This window comes from Sturnus vulgaris, chromosome 10 (assembly GCF_052056855.1).
Source record: "Sturnus vulgaris isolate bStuVul1 chromosome 10, bStuVul1.hap1, whole genome shotgun sequence".
NCBI lineage: Eukaryota > Metazoa > Chordata > Aves > Passeriformes > Sturnidae > Sturnus > Sturnus vulgaris.
The window spans coordinates 23,744,643-23,764,896 of record NC_142252.1 but is presented as its reverse complement, the minus strand read 5'-3'; the positions used below and the strand labels follow the sequence as shown (position 1 = coordinate 23,764,896).

The 20,254-nt window shown below is 47.9% G+C and overlaps 2 protein-coding genes across 4 annotated transcripts in view; one reads left to right on the top strand and one right to left on the bottom strand.

Annotated features, from left to right (window-relative positions):
• The first annotated feature begins 103 nt into the window (after nucleotides 1–103).
• Nucleotides 104–8,716, top strand: B3GALNT1 (beta-1,3-N-acetylgalactosaminyltransferase 1 (Globoside blood group)). 3 transcript variants are annotated; one of them, XM_088171085.1, is made up of 2 exons: nucleotides 104–455; nucleotides 6,105–8,716. In XM_088171085.1, exon 2 carries the CDS (start codon nucleotides 6,165–6,167, stop codon nucleotides 7,146–7,148), a length of 984 nt encoding a protein of 327 aa, XP_088027211.1. In that variant the 5' UTR covers nucleotides 104–455; nucleotides 6,105–6,164; the 3' UTR covers nucleotides 7,149–8,716. The 3 variants fall into 3 exon arrangements, with proteins under 3 accessions (XP_088027211.1, XP_088027209.1, XP_088027210.1); XM_088171083.1 differs by lacking the exon at nucleotides 104–455 and adding an exon at nucleotides 979–1,087; XM_088171084.1 differs by lacking the exon at nucleotides 104–455 and adding an exon at nucleotides 2,952–4,183.
• Nucleotides 7,987–20,254, bottom strand: part of PPM1L (protein phosphatase, Mg2+/Mn2+ dependent 1L) — a 69,161-nt gene continuing 56,893 nt past the window's right edge. The window contains exons 2-4 of the mRNA XM_014884548.2: nucleotides 19,453–19,627; nucleotides 15,591–15,752; nucleotides 7,987–14,336 (exon numbers count right to left, since the gene is read on the bottom strand). Of these exons, the coding sequence (XP_014740034.1) occupies nucleotides 13,987–14,336; nucleotides 15,591–15,752; nucleotides 19,453–19,627 (687 nt within the window). The 3' untranslated portion in view covers nucleotides 7,987–13,986. The remainder of the gene's footprint in view (nucleotides 14,337–15,590; nucleotides 15,753–19,452; nucleotides 19,628–20,254) is intronic.

Sequence of the window (20,254 nt, the reverse complement as noted above, 5' to 3'; positions counted from 1 at the left end):
CCACGGGAAAGACACCAGGTGTTAATGTTTATTATGAATTCCACTCTGTTTGTCACCATGTTATCACCTTGGAGACTGCCTCCCTAACTGAAGCTGCAGTCAGCTTGTCAGCCTGGGAATGGAGCTGAGAGTCAGGAGAAATCCAGGCCTGGAAAGGAATTTCCAAGCTGGAATTCCCTAGCTCTGTCAATGTGTGTGTCCACAAGCTCCTGCAGCCTCCTGCTCTCTGCTCCTGACCCCGCGGGACACCCGAGCTCTGGAGCGGACGGACCCGCACCTTGCCTTTATCCAAAGGTGTGTTTGTGACTGCGACCATCCCGCGTGTGTTGAGCTCGCCTTTCAGTTCACCTGCAGAACCGAGCTATAAACCCGGGACTCTCACTGAGCTCATCTCCAGCACGGCACAGTTAACCCTTTGGGAACAGCTCCCGGGCTGTGCAGGCAGCAAATCCTGGGTAAGGCTGGGAGTGAGGGATGGACTGAGCGGGCAGGGAGTGAATCCTCACTGCGGCCACTGCCAGCGGCCGGGGCACGAACGCGAGGAAATCCCGCTGCTCTGGCCTCGGGCCGGTCTTTGCCCCCGCTGTGCCGGAGCGAGGGAAGCCGGGCAGCCCCAGGGAAGCCGGAGGGAAGTCGGGGAAGGAGCATGGAAGCCGGGGAGCCGGAGAGAAGCCGGGGAGGGCAGAGGGAACCCAGGGAGGGGCAGAGGGAACTCAGGGAGGGCAGAGGGAACTCAGGGAGGGCAGAGGGAAGAAGCCGGAGAGCCCCAGAGAAGCCGAGGAGCCGGAGGGAAGAAGCCGGGGAATAAGAGGGAAGAAGCCGAGCAGCCCCTGGGAAGCTGGGGAGGGCAGAGGGAAGAAGCCGGGCAGCCCCAGGGAAGCCGGGGAAGGCGGAGAGAAGCCGGGGAGAAAAAGCCGGGGAAAAAGAGAGAAGAAGGCGTGCACCCCAAGGGAAGCCGGGCAGGGCGGAGAGAAGCCGGGGAAGGCGGAGGGAAGGAGCCGGGGAGGGGCGGAGGAGCGGGGGCCGCTCGCTGCCGGCGCTCGGCGAGGCGGAAGAGGAGGCAGCTCCTTCCCCGAGTGGAGACACGGTACGGGAACAGGGCTGGGAAATGGGAATGGGGTGGGAAAGGGGCTGGGAAATGGGAATGGGGTGGGAAAGGGGCTGGGAAATGGGAATGGGGTGGGGATGGGGATGGGAAATGGGAATGGGGTGGGAAAGGGGCTGGGGAATGAGGATGAGGAATGGGAATGGGGTGGGGATAGCATGGGGATGGGGATAGGATGGGGATGGGGGTGGGATGGGGATGGGAATGGGAATGGGATAGGGATAGGATGGGGGTGGGATGCAGAGCGGGGACACGGCCCTCGGGCAGCCCGGGCTGCAGTGACCCAGGGGGGACCCGCGCAGGGAGAGGAGCCCCGAGCGCTGCTCGGCTGCTGCCGGAAGATAAAAGCTGTGCTGAGAGGCGAGGGAAGGCTCGGAGCAGGTTCAGGGCTGGGCACAGCCCCTGGCAGCCATCCCAACATCCCCCAATCCCCACATCCCCGTATCCCCCCATCCCCACATCCCCCATCCCCATATCCCCACATCCCCCATCCCCACATCCCCGTATCCCCCCACCCCCACATCCCCGTATCCCCCCATCCCCCCATCCCCACAATCCCCACATCCCCATCCCCATATCCCCACAATCCCCATCCCCACATCCCCACAATCCCCACATCCCCATCCCCATATCCCCATCCCCACATCCCCACAATCCACACATCCCCATATCCCCACATCCCCATATCACCACATCCCCCATCCCCATATCCCCATCCCCATCCCCACATCCCCCGTCCCCATATCCCCACATCCCCACATCCCCACATCCCCACATCCCCACAGTCCCCATCCCTTCTGCTGGCTGGGACCCCCCAGCTCATTCCTGTGCTGGAAAAGGTGGATGGATGGATGATGGATGATGGATGATGGATGGATGGATGGATGATGGATGATGGATGGATGGATGGATGATGGATGGATGGATGGATGATGGATGGATGGATGGATGATGGATGGATGATGGATGGATGATGGATGGATGGATGGATGATGGATGGATGGATGGATGATGGATGGATGGATGATGGATGGATGATGGATGATGGATGGATGGATGGATGATGGATGGATGGATGGATGATGGATGATGGATGGATGGATGATGGATGGATGATGGATGGATGATGGATGATGGATGATGGATGGATGATGGATGGATGATGGATGATGGATGGATGATGGATGGATGGATGATGGATGGATGGATGGATGGATGATAGATGGATGGATGGATGGATGGATGGATGGATGATGGATGGATGGATGGATGGATGGATGATGGATGGATGATGGATGGATGATGGATGATGGATGATGGATGATGGATGATGGATGATGGATGGATGATGGATGGATGGATGATGGATGATGGATGGATGGATGATGGATGATGGATGGATGATGGATGATGGATGGATGGATGATGGATGGATGGATGATGGATGGATGATGGATGATGGATGATGGATGATGGATGGATGGATGGATGATGGATGATGGATGGATGATGGATGATGGATGGATGGATGATGGATGGATGGATGATGGATGATGGATGATGGATGGATGGATGATGGATGGATGATGGATGATGGATGATGGATGGATGGATGATGGATGGATGATGGATGATGGATGATGGATGGATGGATGGATGATGGATGATGGATGGATGGATGATGGATGGATGATGGATGATGGATGATGGATGGATGGATGGATGATGGATGATGGATGGATGATGGATGATGGATGATGGATGATGGATGGATGGATGGATGATGGATGATGGATGGATGATGGATGATGGATGGATGGATGATGGATGGATGGATGATGGATGGATGGATGATGGATGGATGGATGATGGATGGATGATGGATGATGGATGATGGATGGATGATGGATGATGGATGATGGATGATGGATGATGGATGGATGGATGATGGATGGATGATGGATGGATGATGGATGATGGATGATGGATGATGGATGATGGATGATGGATGGATGGATGATGGATGGATGATGGATGGATGGATGATGGATGGATGATGGATGATGGATGGATGGATGATGGATGATGGATGATGGATGGATGATGGATGATGGATGATGGATGATGGATGATGGATGGATGATGGATGATGGATGATGGATGATGGATGATGGATGGATGATGGATGATGGATGGATGGATGATGGATGGATGGATGATGGATGATGGATGATGGATGGATGGATGATGGATGGATGATGGATGATGGATGATGGATGATGGATGGATGGATGATGGATGATGGATGATGGATGATGGATGGATGGATGATGGATGGATGATGGATGGATGGATGATGGATGATGGATGGATGATGGATGGATGGATGATGGATGGATGGCTTGGGCAAGCACTGCAAGCAAGGTGCTGGTAAAGGGAAAAAACCTCTAAATACAAACCTGAAAGTTTTGGTATATTAGAGCATTGCAAAATTTCCTCTAGTTTCCGTTTGTTTTAAGTCTAAAAACGTAGAATCAGCAGCTGGTTTGCACCTTAAATATGATGTGGTTCACCCCTGCCATGTGCAGGGACACCTCCCATAGGCCAGGCTGCTTTAAATAATATATTTCCAAATTATTTCTGCTGGTAGCTTTAAAAAGGATTTCTTTTCCTATAAACCTATTATTACGGAATTTTAAAAATCATGATATTAGAACTATTGGTTATTACAATTAGTAATCTTTAATGAATATGAGAATTTCCCACATTTTTTCCTGCCAGGCACATCCCTGCTCCACAATCCCCTACCAGTGTGGGAGATGGATCTAAATCCCTGTGGAGCATCCTGAGCCTTTTGCTGCCTCACATTTATATAAAAAGTTCACCACTTTTCTCTGGTGGCACAATCTCAGCTTGGAGGCAAATGGAAGTAATGCCCTGGAAAGAGCTGGAAGGGAAAATTGCCAGCAAAAAAGAAGTGTGGGAGCAGCTGGAAAGGCTGCAGCTGCACCATGACTGAGCTCAGACCTCGCTGCCTCCACTTCCCCACTTTGCTTTCAACATTTGGAATAGGAGAAGGTGGGGATTTATTTCCCTGCGTGCTTTGGGTTTCCTGAAGGACCTGAATTGATGATTATTTTCCCAGATTTTTCCTTATGTAGCAGATCCGGATTTGTCTCCAGTTTTATTGGTCAGACTGTCATGAAATCAGGCTTTTCTTCCTATGAAGAATCAAAAAAATATATAATTTTTTTTCCCACCAAACTGCTCAGTTTTTTGCTGATATGCTTTAAAGTTGATCATCCAAATAAATGTTACTGATCTAAAATCAAATAATAAACACTGACACATAACTTAGGTTATTTTCTTCCAGTATGTGTTTTCATACTGAAAGTCAGGTTGGTGCATAAAAAGAGAAGATTCCTAATAGTTAATTATTGATTTTGAGATGAATCAGTCCAAAATTCTTCTATTTAAATGCTTTATATAAAATTGCTTTTATCCATTTTAAAGCCATTATTGATGAAATGTTCTCCAAATGCTTCCTTTAAAGGATGAATAATTTCAAATCAGATCCTACACAGAAACACGAGGCAGACGGGCTCTGGAAAATCAAATTCCAGAGTGCTAATCTAGGGGTTGGATTTATTTGTCAAATATAAAACATTTATGAGCCCTGTGGCAATATTTTTGAAGATAAAGAGTAATTAATTGTGCTATAAAATCAAACCTTCCATCATCCTGACTGATTCTTTGTGTGTGCTCGTGCAGGATAAATATTATTACTGCAAACATCAGAAGCCATTTGGAATTCCCACAGTTAGGCACTGCAATTATTTTGGTTTAAAGATGTCTAAAATATATGATAGAGCCTGCATAGTTTTAAGGAAATTGGAGGGTCCAGGCCTGGGGGATCTGGTTTAAAAGTGAGTTTTGTGATGATTTATCCATTGGAGTCTCTAATCCTGACATTGGAACAGCACAGATTCCATAGACCTGCTGTGGATTTGTGTGCCTCAAATCCAAAAAACGACCTGGCTAATGGTAAAAACTGTCCTGACTTTGGTCAAAAACGGCTTTAGGACATTTCCTGATTTCAATAAGTTGATTTTTATCTTCCCCTCTCCCCATCAGACCAAGCAGCTGCTCAAACTTTGAACGGAAATGAAACATTTGCTCTTCTGCTTTCTTGTCCACGTGCTCCAGGTCATGCAGAGCAGTCAGGTTTCCTGTCTTGAACAGAAACAAGAAAATTCTGAGGCCTCTGAGCATCCATTTCCCGAGCATTTGGTGGATTTTGTGCACAGGTTCTGTCCTTGAGGTGGAGCTGAGATCCCTGGGATCAGAGCCCTTGGAGTGGGATCCTGGCTGGAGATCAGGGGGGGATTTTCAGGGTGAAAGCCACGAGCTTTCAATGCAAACCCTGGGCAGGGGCTCCGTGTCCTGCTGCCATCCTGGGATCAGGGTCAGGAATGCCTGGACTGGCTGATGGTGATACCTGGACAGGTGCCTGGGACAGAGTGAAAGGAATAAAGCAGGGATTTATTAAAAACCTTCACAGGATTCCCCTTGGGCAGTGCAGGAGCCTGGCCATGGCTACACCCAAGCTGGGCCCAAGTCTCGAGTTCTCACACTTGGATCAGTTTGGGTCCATTCCCACCTTGGGGTTCATTGTCCAACCCCAGCTCCAGGCTCTGCAGTCCCACCCTCCCACATTCTCTCCTCCAGTCGCTGCTCTTTGCACTTTTTGGGGCTGGAGCTGCAGCGTGTCCTTGGTTGTGGGGCTGGAAAAGGATTGTTTGGTGTGCCTGAGCTGGGAGGAGAGCTGGGAACACTTTGTGTGGAGTTCAGAGTCACACACCAATGCAGAATCTGGAAAATATAAAATCTAAAACTGAAAGCATCAATATTACAGCACAATTCCACTTCAGCCAACACGAGGAAAAGGTAAAATCTGACTAACACCACTCTGAGTGCCACTTCCCCCTTCCTTTTCCAGCAAGGAAGATGCTCCAGGACTCACGGAACAGATCCTGAGGGACACCAGCACATCCCCACCATGACGCCGGTTCCCATCAACGCCTTGTACATGAGACCTTTGAAATGGATTTTCCTGCTGCTGCTGGTGTTTTCCCTGATCTTCATGTGGTACATCACCCTGTCCTCCAGGGCTGGTGTGGACAATGTGAACCTGCTTTATTTCTACGACTACGAGCCCGCCTTCCGGCACCGGCGGCCGTTCACGCTGCGCGAGCGCCACGGCTGCGCCCAGCTCGAGCCTTTCCTGGTCATCCTGGTGGCTTCCAGCCCCGGGGATGTGAAAGCCAGGCAGGCCATCAGGATCACCTGGGGCTCCCGGGATTCCTGGTGGGGCCAGCACGTGCTGACTCTGTTCCTGCTGGGGCGGGACACGCGCAGGGAGGACGGGGCGGCCGCGCTGTCGGTGGAGGACGAGAGCATCCTCTACGGGGACATCATCCGCCAGGATTTCACGGACACTTATGACAACCTCACCCTCAAGACCATCATGGCTTTCCAGTGGCTCTCTGAGTTCTGTCCCAACGCCAGGTTCTTCATGAAGACAGACGTTGATGTCTTCATCAACACTCCCAACCTGGTGAAGCTCCTGCTGCAGCTGAATTCCTCGGAGAACGTTTTCACCGGCTATCCCCTCATTGACAACTTGGCCTACAGAGGCTTTGACAGAAAAAGATACATCTCCTATGAGGAGTATCCCTTCAGGCTGTATCCCCCCTACTGCAGCGGGCTGGGATACATCCTGGATGGAAAACTGGCTCTCAGGACTTATGAGCTCATGGGCCACGTGAAACCTCTGAAATTTGAGGATGTTTATGTGGGGATTTGCTTAAATCTACTCAAAGTCAACATCACTCTTCCACAAGATGAACAGTTCTTTCTCTATAAAATCGACTTTGATGTCTGTAAGTACAGGCATTTGATTGCAGTTCACGGCCTTACAGCAAATGAACTGGTCCAGGTTTGGCAGGATTTGTCATCTGACACTTCCAAAACTTGCCTTTGATCGTGGATTTCTTTAGAAACTTCATTTCGGTGTAAGAGTGGCCTCTGGAGGTGGCTCTGGCTGCTGTTCCTCTGGGGCATTCCAATGCTCTCTCCGATAAAACCAGGGATTCACAAAGCACTTTGTGTGTACCCCACACCCAGAGGGTGCCTTGGGATGCTCTGTCCCTCCTGCCTCTGCTTTCCCCGAGCTCACAGCGACCCTGGCATTTCCCCCTGCATCTTCTGCAATGTACAAAATGCCACCGAGCAAAGGCGTTCCTGCCAAGAAAGCAGCTCTGAGGATTCTTCCCAAATTCCTGCCTGCATTCTTTTTATTGTTTTATTGCCACTCTCCATTATTTGTTCTCTGCCTAGCACGAAATTTAACCCAACCCAACTTTTTTTTTTTTTTTTTTTTTTTTTTTCTGTGAGTGTCACGCCTTTACTTCAATGTGTCACCTCCAGAATGGTTCCAGGAGTGTTCCCAGCCTGGGGATCCTGTGGGATCTGCAGGAGCTGATGAGAAATGCTGGAAATGTGGTGCACTTTGTGTGTCCATATTAAACGGAATGATTTTGATGTCTCTGCTGGTGTTCTCAGACCAGGCAGGTGAAGTGGAGCTCACGAGCAATTTGGACATCCCAAAATACATTGGGACCATCAATCCCCACCCCTGTGTGTGTGTGTGAGATGCATCCCAGCAGTTCTGGAACCCTGCAGGGAAGATGAAAAAGCATTTCTGCTGTGATTTATGTCTGCTTCTAAACGAGGTTTGTTTTGTTCCAAATTTAAAATGCAAAAAAAAAAAAGGAATTCCTCCATTGATGCTTTAAAGAAGATCAACTCTGCCCCGTGTGTAAAGACCGGTTTTTAATCACTTTATTCATATCAGCAAGGCCCAGTTCTCAGTAGTTTACACTTCTAATGGACAACAATACAGAATTTGCAATTGCATGGACATAATTAATTAACCTGGACACATCCACTACACGGGGGAGGGGGGGAGAGAGAGAGACTATGGAGACCCCTCGGGCTGGCACAACCCCACAGCCCCTTTGTCTCTTAGAGACCAAATTTTGGGCACTTGGGGGCTGCAGGAGCAGGGCTGGGGGGTCCCCAGTGTCCCCATGGCCAGTGCTGGGCTCTGCTCTGCTCCACACCTGCACCTGGGGCTGGGCTGCAATTTTATTTATTTTTTTTTTTTTTTTTAGGGATAAAAAGCTCTTGGGGGACAACACTTTCAGATGTCAGTATTCTGATGGTCAAAAGGCTTTTAAAAAATAAAGGTTTTGGTGGTTTTTTTTTTTTTTTTGGTTGGAGGGGGTGGAAAATACGGTATTGCATAACTGAGGGAATGATGCTCTTGTATTCCTGTTTCCAGGTGAAATTCCAGCTGTGCCATGGGTTTAGGAGCTGGGATTTGGCTGTTCTCTGATTGTTTACACATCTTCAACCCCAAACCCCTCTGTTTTTCTCTAAGCCTGCCATGTGAAATGCTTGGAAATAAATTATTTACCACAAGAACACTGATACTACAGCACAGCTTGTATTGCTTTTTCCCCCCCCAAAAAAGAAAAAAAAAAATAATTATGACTCTGCTGCCTTCAGAAAATGGATAAAGCAGAGATGCTCGTGGTGAGGGAGGAATGAGAGTCCTGGGGAGGTGAGGATGGCCAGAAATTCTCCTTTCACCTGCAGGAATTTGGGGTTTTTGTGCCCCAAATGCTGACACTGCTCACGGGTTCCAAGGATTAGGTTTAGACACAGTGATCTCATTGTGCCACCTGAAATTAATTGTCATTTACAGTGCCAGCAGCATTGGAAAAAATATCCATCCTGCTCCTGGTTTTCCTTAAAAAAAAATAAAAAAAAAAAATTCCAAATCTGGCTTGTGTTCGATTCTGACTTTATTATTGCTTTAAAGGCTGTAAAATTCCTCACTGAGCTCCTGTTTGTGCCCAAAGCCATTCCTAGGGAAGTTTTTCGTGTGAGCAGCCTGGCAAAAGGTGAAAAACTTTAAAAGTATAAAATAATCTGGGCATGAAGTAGGGGGAGCCCAAATTTTATTGCATCTGCCCAGAATATTTTACTTAAAGTGTAAAACACTGGCTAAAGATTTTCCAAATCCTAAGTTGCTTTTTTTTTTTTCTCATGCAGCTGTATTAAATCAGTATTTAATATTTAATCTGTATTCCAAATATCTGTGATTTTGATAGGAAAACTGTGGGGTTTCCTGATATCATAATAATACTAATAAGAATAATAATAGTAATAATAATAAATTGGGCAAAGATGTTTGGAAGTTGCTGCTGGGTGGGGGAGCAAAAGTGTATTCCAAGGTGAAATTCCTAGTCTGGATATTATTTCAAAAATAAATAAAAAAAAAGCAATAAAATGCTGCTTTTTGGGTATCCTGGAAAAATCAAGTTCCCAAGAAATCATACAGGAGATGCAGGGACAGCATTTCCTCTGTATAATAATAATAATAATAATAATAATAATAATAATAATAATAATGGTCAGTGTAATAGGATGTTTGGGATATTTCCCTCATTTTTCCCTCACATTTATGGATGATTGGTGTCAGAACAGGCTGCCTGAGTCCATGGATGCAACTCCACAAAAAATAAAGGCTTCAAAAAATAAAGGATTGGCCATTAAATATGCTTGGGGAAAAGTGCTTCAGTTCCCTATTGCTCAGATAATTCCCAGAAACCCAAACCTGCTTTGGGTTGGAAAGGACCTTAAAAACCATTTTGTTCAAACTTCCCTAGGACTGAGCAGAGCAGACACAGGAGCTGCCCAAAATCCATGAAATCCAGGAATTTTTTTTTTCCCCTCAAACCTTTGTTGGTGCTTCTGGAAAAGTTTCAGCTGCACCCAGCAGGATTTTGTTTTCCAGATTATCCTGCAGAGCTGGACACAGCAGATGCCTGGAATTTTAAATTACCTCAGGAAAATCCAGATTTATCCACCTGCTCCCCCAAGCCGTGTCCAGTCAGCACTGTAAAAATTAAAATCACTGCAGCTCATTGTGAACTGTACAGATCTTTTTCTCTGTGAGTTTCACGAAGGCCATTTATGAATTTATTGGGCACAATGGGCAGCAGCTCTGGGCTCTGCAGTGACCAAATTCCAGCAAATTCTCACTTGGAATTTTGTACAAAGGCCTAAAATCCTGCTTGGGGAGATGAAAGGCAGGTGAGGTGTTTTTTTCTAGTACAACCACTGACTAAATGCTTCTCTGTGTAAAACAAGTATCAGCTACATTAGCAATAAATTCATGTTAATTAAAGCTGGGCTGTCTCGTAGACACAAAATTCCCTTTTTTTTTTTTTTTTTTTTTTTTTTTGGGTGTTTCTGCAGCCAACACTGCTCAAGCAGCACTTGAATTGTGACTTCTGGATTCTAAAACCTTCACGGCATTTTTAATTTCACCTCTGGTTTATGGTTTTATGGTTAAACGGTTTAACCCCGCACCAACAGCAGCAGTGGGAGTTGAAATCCTTTATGCTGGGGCTGCTGTGGGATTTGTGGGGAATGTCAGGCCGGTAGAAGGAGCCACGGTGCCACCAACCTGGCTGTCCCCAACTGGCAGGGACAGGCTGGGACAGCCACAGCCCTGCCAGGAATGCAGCGGGGACAGGGATGGATGAAGTCCCTGGTGAGAATCCCCAGGATTTCACAGGGGAGGGAGCTGGGACACCCCGGGGACAGCCTGGAGTCCCCAGCACCGGCTCGGGGTCCGTTCTGTCACCTTGGGCCACCTGGAGGATGCTCTCCGGCAGCCACTCCACGCTCGGCGCTGTGCCCTGAGCCTCCAGCTGTCCCCAAGGGCTCGGGGCCGCTGAACCCGGCAGGGTGAGCGGGCAGGAGGAGCTCCCAGCTGTGCCAAAGGCGGCAGCTCCCTGGTTTTGGAGAGGAGAGCAGCAGTGCTGCAGCCCCTGTGCCCCGGCCAGGGGGATTTTCCTGCCTCCAGCACCTGGCAGCCCTTCCCAGGTGGAGCACGGAGTGTTAAGGCAGTGGGAGAGCCCTGGGATGGGCAGCTTGCATAAGCAGCACGTCCAAGGAATTCATCTCGTCAGCCTCCGGCCGTGTCACCGCAGAGTTTTGGCACGATATCAGCACGGCTGGAAAGTCGGGAACGCCTCGATTTGGAGGGAAAACTTCCAAACCTTCCAGCTGGGAGCACGGGTAGGCACTGCACGTGGATGTGGAGACCACACAAAGCCCCTCACCTCCCTCAGTCCTTCCTCTTTTAAACCTGAAGCGGCTGAAGCTCCTTTTTAAAAAAAGTAATGAAAGCAAAAATCCCCGGGCTAAGCAGAGCTCACTGACACGGGTGGCTTTGGCCAGGACAGAGAGGGCACAGGAAGCTGAAGGTGCTGAAGCTGCTGCAGCCACTTGGAGGTGACACAGGGCTGGTGGGACAGGCTGCAGTGACAGGGAATGATCCTGGAATTGTCCAGGCAAACCTGCAAACAAACCACCCCTGCCCCGCCGTGCTTGCCTCAATCCCGGGAGTGTGGCTCTCTTCCAGCGTGAGCTGCTCTCCCTGGGCCCCCTCCGGGCTGGCAATTCCTGCCAGCTCCTTTTCCTGCCTGTGCCGGGGCTGGAGGGGCAGCCAGCTGTGCTCCAGAGGTGATGGATCCCTCAGGAATGCTCAGTGACCTTGGGATGCTCTGTGCAGCCAGCAGCTCCCATCCCACAGCTGTTACCTGTCCCGTTTTCCTGGGAATGACCATTCCTGCAGCTGCCCCAGAGCCTGTCACGGGTTAGGGGACACAAAGATCCCTCTCTTTTAGGGCTGCTGCCTGCAATTCCCCTTTTCCCAGGGAGGCAGCTGTGCCCTCCAAAGGAAAGGCACAACAGGAATGTCCCCAGTGAAGGACACAGGGAAGGCAAACTCCACCACTGAGCTGAGCCTGGAGCTGCTGCAGCGCTGCTGCTGTGCCATTCCCAGCCCAGCATTCCCACGGAACCATCACCCCAGGGCTGCATTTCTGATCTCAGCTACCTTTTCACACCAAAACAAACTGAAGCACTCTGCAATTATTCCCATTTCCTGTTGGCTGCTAATTGAACAGCCAGGCTGCACCTCAGACCCACTGAGGGCACTGTGCAGGGCATGGAAAATGGCAGGAATTCCCATCCTCTGGGAAAGGAGCAGGGCAGGCTGAGCTCCGGGGGCTGCTGGACACTTCCCAGGGGCTTTCCCTGGAGTTCAGGATGAGCAGAGGGATCCCAACACATTTTGAACACCACCAGAGCCAATTAAGGGCTGAGAGTATCCCCAGACGAGTTAATTAAGGGAATAATTATCCCTCTCTGTTAGGGGAGAGGTGACCTAGGGACAAAACCGGAAAGACAAAGATGGGGATTCCTTCTCGAGCAGAAATTTGTGCTCTTTGATTTTTGCCTTGAGAGACCCCGACCCCCTCAGCAGCTCCCCAGCACAGCTCAGCCTCCCCCCAAACCCCTGCAGGTGAGCTCTGGGTGCCAGGCAGCTGGGAAATGAGGAATTTTGGACTTTCCCAAGGAACAGGCAGTGCCAGGTAATCCATCACATCCCTGACCCACCTCCAGACCCAAACACAGGCAGCCTCCAGCACCCTGAAGGCTTGAGCAGATTGTCCAGGACCACGTTCTGGGGCAGATCCCAAGGACTTTTGTCAGGCAGGATAAGGACATCCAAATCCCATCCAAATTCCATCCAAATCCCATCCAAATTCCATCCAAATCCCATCCAAATCCCATCCAAATTCCTGCCTGCCCTGTCCCTCTGCCAGCTGCCACCAGAGGTGCAGCAAACTCCAACTGTCCTCATTCCAACTTACAGCAGTCACAGATCCCAAAATACAATTAAATACTGAAAGTTAGACCTAAACATACTTTTAAAATCTAGATTTAACACAACCTTTCATCTCTACAGTGCATTGATGCTGCCTGGCATTTGCATGTCACCCCAAAAGCCGTTTCCAGAGGGGTCTGCCCTGGGATTGACACCACAAATCCATCTGCAGGGGTACAAGGAAATCTTTCACAGCCCTGAATCCCAGCTAGGGTAGCTCTGAGGAACGCTTGGATGAGGTTCCCAACAGTCACCAGTGAAATTCATCTCCTCTCACGTCACTTTCCAAGTCTGTGCCACAGAAATAAGGTCAGGGTGATTCTCGGTGAAGGACAGACATTCTGCTATCCCAGCTGAGCTCTGTTCCCATCCAGGAGGTTCAGGACTCCCAGGATTTTGCTGAAGTTCACCATTACTTGGTTTGGATACAATATGGCCTAGAAGAAGTGTCCTAGAGTAATGCACAGCCTGAATAAACGTGGTGCTTCAGGAGCTCTGCCTACTCACATGCTTGGCAGGGGCTTATTTTGGGGAGAGGTGGAACAAAGCAAGAGCCAGCAGCGGCAGCAGGCTGAGAGTTGGCTCCTCTTCCTCCTCCACATCACAAACCCCTCTCCTGTCCACCCTTCTCACTGCAGGTTAGAGATGAGGAACGTGAGAGCAGCGTGTGAGCAGGGACACCCACGAGGGAAAAGCAGCAGCACTGCCCTGACCCTGCCGTGCCCCCGAGAGGGGAGGAAACAAACCAAAAAATCTGCGCAGGACTGGGAAAGAAAAGTGAGAAATGGGTTCCTAAGGAGCAGCAGGGCACGGGAGGCAGGGGACACGGGGACAGAGTGGGGTTGTTTTTTTTTTTTGTGGTTTCTCAGCATGGATTTGTGGTATTGCTCCTTTTGTCAAGCCAAGAACAGAGCGCAGAGAGATCCGTTCCTCCCGCGAGAGCCCCGGCGCCGTTCCTAGAGCTTCCTCCTGCAGAGAAACTCTTCTGAGTCCTGACGGGGGCTCCTCACTGCTGCTCCTCAGCTTTGCTGCTATTCCTGAACTTCACCACCATGACTGTGATGTTGTCGGGGCAGCCTCTGTAGAAGGATTGCAGCACGATGCTCTTGGCCCCGAAGTGCGGCTCGTCCAGGCGCTCCTTGATGAACCTCACGGCCTCCTCGTTGCTGAAGGCGTCCCACAGCCCATCTGAGGCCAGGATCATGAACTCTGGCTGCAGTTTGTCCAGGTCAAAGCTCAGGATGTCGGGGTCGGGGATCACCACGTTCAGGTTCTTCAGGGGGTAATCGCCCAGCGAGCGCGACATGGCCAGGATGCCCTGCACTCGCCACGAGCCATTGAAGCTGATGAATCCTCCTGGGGAGAGACAGCAAGGCTCAAAGCGGCTCTTTGGAACACCCGAGCAGATCTCTGCTTCCTGCCAGACCCCCGAAAAATTCATCCCGAGGGCTTACAGAGCTCAGAGTGCGGGAGGTGCCTTGGGCAGATCTCGGGGTGCTGCAGGGAAGAGCTGCAATAACCGAACCAGGAGGGGCTCTGCTTTGCACAGGGAATGGCTCTGCCTTCCCCAGGAATGGCTCTGCTCTCCTCCAGGAGTGCCTCTGGTCTCCCCCAGGAATGGCTCTGCCTTCCCCAATAAATGGTTTTGCTGTCCCCAATAAATGGCTTTGCCTTCCCCAATAAATGGCTTTGCTCTCCCCCAGGAGTGCTCTGCTCTCCCCCAAAGAAACCCCCAGCTTCTGGAAGAGCACAGGAATTCCTGTTGCACACAATTCCTCAGGAAACCCCTTGGAATTCGGCAGAAGGAAACGGTGAGAGTGAATCCTCACACCCCTGTGTTTGTTTGTGAGAGGAAGGGACAGGTGTTTATGCTGGTGGGAGCACACTGATAACCTGAGGGCTTTCAAACGTTTTATATTCATGGGAAAACTCATTATTCCCATTTTGGAGGGGAGAGAGGCCCTGCATTGCTGGGGCAGTGCTCAGTGGAGGGTTCACATAAACCACAGGAACTTCTTTTCTCCAGCACAGAATTTGCTGCTGCTGTGGGAGCCAAACCAGGAATGGATTCCAAAAAGACTTGGAGAAATCCAAGGAGAATTGGCTGTTAAAGTTCATGATCCCAGTGTAACTTCCAGCCCAGGGGGTGGCTAAAGTGACAAGTGATGAAAACAAAGAAAATTTATTGTGGCAAGGTTTCTTTCCCTCTACTCCTGCCACGATTTCCATGTTTGTGCTTTTAATTATATGGGAATAAAAACCAGCTTGGATGAAGTAAATTCATGTTCTGCAGATTTTAGCACTAAACCTCCCTCAGGTTCAGACCAGGCCTCTCAAAGCCAGGCTTTGGGCAGGGCTGGGGCTGAAGCTCCTGGGATGCTCCTGATTATCCATGTGGAGATCCCAAGGGATGCTCACTGGGCTGTTGAAGGAATTTGGGGTGGAAAAAGTGAGATCTGATGACTCTGCTTTGTGACATCCCACTGGGAATTTGGGGTGGAAAAAGTGAGATCTCATCTGCTGCCACCTCAGCCGGGCACTTCCCACCCTCTCCTGGGGAGAAAAGCCATTTTTAGCAGCAAATAAAAGATGAACCTTCCAAGAACTCACCAGCTCTCTTGATCCTCTTCCTCTCCTTCAGCTGGTAGGGTTTGTGGTCGTGGGACAGGGGGATGGCATTGCCATCCTTGTCACACAGCACGCCCCTGGAGTCGCCCACGTTGGCCACGGTCAGCTCCTTGTCGGACAGGAGGGCGATCAGACACGTGGTGCCTGCAGGGACAGCAGGGAGGAGACACAAAACCCACGGGGAGGGTGAGAAGATATCCCTAAACAGCAGGAAAATGTTCCTTCTGTCACAAAACCCACGGGGAGGGTGAGAGGATATCCCAGAGCTGCAGGAAAATGTTCCTCCTGTCACAGAACCTCAGAGGGGGAAACACTTCCAGAACTGGGGAGTCCAAGCTGGGACCCTGTCAGCCCCACGTTATGCAGAGAGGCTGAAATATTTCCCATTTCCCATTTCCCAATTCCCTTCCAGTTCCCATCCCCTCTCACCCCAAACCAGCAGGATCCCATAGATATAAAAATATATATATATAGATAGATATAGAAATATATAAATGGATAGAGCAAATATCAGCTAAAAAAAAAAACATTCTGGGGCTGACACCTGGCTCTGGATGCAATCCCTAAATATCACTATCAATATCACTATCAATCCCTAAATATCACTGTCAATCCCTAAATATCAGTATCTCCCAGGATTGCTTGACAGCAAGGAAAATGAATTCCATCTCTATTTTTTTTTATTTTTGTGCAATAATGAAACTCAACTTCTCCAGGACTCCAGGGGAAGAAGTGCCATCCATTAAAGAAAAAAAAAAAAACATTTCTCACAGGACAAAACCAGCTCCCAGCAGGCTGGAATTCCCTGGCACACCGGAATGAAATGCCAAAAATGCCTTTAAATAACCAAAAATTGCCACAGATCAGGCACTGAGCACCTCAGATGTTTAGGGATGCTGTAAATCAAAGGAATGGGATTAAGAGCCAGCAAATCTTTGTTGGAAGAAAATATTCTTGCACAAAATTAGCCCAGCCTTAGCCAGTCAAGAATGCCACTTTTGAAACGAAAGGATTTAGAGATTAGGAGAGGATTTGTCCCCATCTGTCACTTTTGGCCTCCTTTCATTTTTTAAAGCTTCCTCACTCAAACCTCACTGAAAATTCTTGCCAGCATTTGACTATTTCCAGACAAACTCATTTTATATTTGCAGCTCTGATGGATCGATTTCCTAAAGGCAAAGATTCACAAAAAAAAAAAAAAGGGAAAGATTCACATTGGGATGTGGATCAAGGCTGCACTTTATTAATATCGGATATTGCCAGAAAATCCAAATTAAGTCGCAAAATTGTGCCAAACCCAGAGAGTTGGAGCTGGATTCTGGCAAATGGATGGAGCTGAACTCGACCCACTTTGGGAAAAAAGCCCTGGGTGGGGGAAGGAGCTCCCTGGGGGTGCAAAATGTTCCTTCCAAGAGGGGTGGGAAAAGTTTTCCTGGCTGGAAAAGGTGTGGAAGTGCTTCCCTATCCACCACCCCCTGCTCCAATCGGCGACTGAGCCATTGCATCCCCTCAAAATTCTGCTTTTCCATCACCCCTGGCTGGAATTCCAGCTGCTCATTGTTATTCCAGAGATCCAAGCCCTGCCAGTGCTCCAGGAAGGGGCTGGGTGATCCCTGCCATCATCCCCTGCCACATAAAATTGTATTTTCTCCCCTTCCATCATCATCATCATCATTTTTATTTTATCCTTTTTGAAGGATTGTTTCCTTCTTTTTTTTTTTTTTTTTTTTTTTTATGCCCTGCCCGCAGCTGGAGTTCCTCATTGAGTTGATTTTGCTGGGAAAAAAAAAAAAAAAAGCTAAAAAAAAAAGGGGAAATGGCACCACCAAAGGCTGGAGCAGCCAGGATCACCAGCAGCTGCTGTAATTTTATTTAAATGCTCATTTTCTGTGCTTTGCTCCCAATCAGCTCTCACTTCAAGGGCAGGTAGAGCCATTTCTGCCTTTCTCATAAATAAAGGTGACAATTAGGAGGATGAGGAGGCTCCACTGCTGTGTTTTCATCCCTGGAGGTGTTTGGGAAGTTGGAATTTGGGGTTTTCATTTCCAGCTGTGCTGCTGGCAATTTTCTAAACCAGTTATTACAGAGCTTCTCATTTCCACATGATTTTTGCTAGATGAGATAAATCCCCAAATATGTGTTTCAAGCTGTTTTAATCTTTATTTTTGCTGTACAAACACATAAAGGAAAAAAAAAGTTTTCTTTTCCTTCTGACAGGAATCAGTAATTTCCCTGCATTTCCTCCTCCCTAACAAACTCCTATAAATGAAAATAAGTGGAGAGGAACTGGATTGACCAAACTAAGGGGAAAAAAAAATTACAGGATTTATTAGAGTGGGAAAAAAAATCAACAGGGGTGACAGAAAGCACCAATTTTTGAAGTTTATTTTGATGCATCATTAAAATCAGGTTATATGTGCTGAATTAAATTTTCTGCACCCTCATTTTACCTCTGCTGACCTTTGAGAAGCCACAATCCCTGGGGGAGGTGGATTTTGCAAAAGGATCCAAAAGCTGGAAGGCATTTCTAAGTGCTTGAAAACAAAATGCTGTAAAAAATTCAAAATCAGATCTGAAAATTTTGAGTTTGTGCTCGCAGTCCCTGGTATCTCAACCCTCGTGAGGAACATTCCCCACACCAGCCTGACCTCAGCAGGAACAAATATTTACAAAAATGGGAACAGAAATTCCCATTTGGGGTGTTTTGGGGAAAAAAAAAATGTTCAAAAAAAAGTGTTTGGGGAAAGACTGACAATGAGTGATTTTTTGTTCCACACCAGTTCAGGAATAAATATTTCCCAAAAATGAGGACAAAAATTCAACAAGGTTTTTGGGGAAAGACTGACAATGAGAGACTTTTTATTCCACATCAGTTCATAAATAAATATTTCCCAAAAACGAACACAAAAGTTCAACTTAGTGTTTGGGGAAAGAGTGAAAATGAGAGATTTTTTTATCCCATGCCAGTTCAGGAACATTGAAATTCCTGACTTCAGGAGGAACAAATATTTCCCCAAAACGAGCACAAAAATTCAACCTGGAGTTTGGGGAAAGAGTGAAAATGAGCGATTTTTTGTTCCACATCAGTTTAGGAATAAATATTTCTCAAAAATGAGGACAAAAGCTCAACCTGCACAAGGTGTTTGGGTAAAGATTGAAAATGAGATTTTTTTGTTCCACATCACTTCAGGAACAAATATCTCCCAAAAACGAGGCGAAAAATTCAAAAAGGTGTTTGAAGAAAGACTGAAAATGAGCAAATTTTTGTTCCACATCAGGTCAGAAATAAATATTTCTCAAAAATGAGGACAAAAGCTCAACTTGCACAAGGTGTTTGGGGTAAGAAAAGTTCAACAAGGTGTTTGGGTAAAGACTAAAATGAGAGATTTTTTTGTTCCACACCAGATCAGGAACAAAATCTCCCAAAAACGAGGCTAAAAATTCAACAAGGTGTTTGGGGAAAGACTGAAAATGAGAGATTTTTTGTTCCACAAAAGTTTATGAATACATATTTCCCAAAAATGAGGACAAAACTCAACCTGCACAAGATGTTTGGGTAAAGATTGAAAACGAGATTTTTTTGTTCCACACCAGATCATGAACAAATATCTCCCAAAAACGAGGCTAAAAACTCAACAAGGTGTTTGAAGAAAAACTAAAAACAAGCCGTTTTTTTTTGGGGGGGGGGGAGAAATAAAACGTGAATCACAAGGAACCACCACCTCCACCACGAACAAAAACTCCAACCTCAACCTCCGCTCGGAAATTTCTCTAAATTTGAGGAAAGCCGGGCAAACGAGCGAGATTTTTGGAAGGGTAAACCACAAATTTTCGGTTTTTTTACCTGCCTCATCGTAGGACACGGTGAGTTTCTCCAGCATCTCCCTGTCGATGGAGAGGATCTGCTGCTCCAGGATGCTGTGGTAGGACAGCACGCTGTTCTCCTTGTCCCTCTCGTAGTCCTGCAGGTGCTGCTTCAGCACCTCGGGCAGTCGCGACTTCACGTACTCCGCTGCCGACTGCGGGCGAGGAGCGCGCAATTAGTGCGGGGGGGTTAATGAGGGCGGCGTTTATTAGTTAAAAGATTGTTCGTTGTTGTTTGGGGCGGGTTGTCATAAATGCAGATGGGTTCATTGCAGTTGGGGCTGTAATTAATAAAGATTGTCCATTGCAATTGGGGTTGTGATTAATGCAGATGTGCTCATTGCAATTGGGGCGTCATAAATACAGATGTGTTCATTGCAATTGGGGCAGTCATTAATACAGATGTGCTAATTGCAATTGGGGCAGTCATTAATAAGGATTGCCCATTGCCATTGGGCTGTTATTAATACAGATGTGTCCATTGCAATCAAGGTTGTGATTAATACAGATGTGCTAATTGCAACTGGGGCTGTCATAAGTGCAGATGTGCTAATTACAATTGGGGCTGTTATTAATGCAGATGTGCTAATTGCAATTGGGGCTGTAATTAATAAGGATTGCCCATTGCCACTGGGCTGTTATTAATGCAGATGTGCTAATTGCAATTGGGGCTGTAATTAATAAAGATTGTCCATTGCAATTGGGGTTGTGATTAATACAGATGTGCTCATTGCAATTGCGGCTGTAATTAATGCAAATGTGCTAATTGCAATTGGGGCTGT

What these genes read in the sequence shown, in the direction of transcription:
- B3GALNT1 (XM_088171085.1), top strand. Translation starts at nt 6,165, where the DNA reads ATGACGCCGGTTCCCATCAACGCCTTGTACATGAGACCTTTGAAATGG.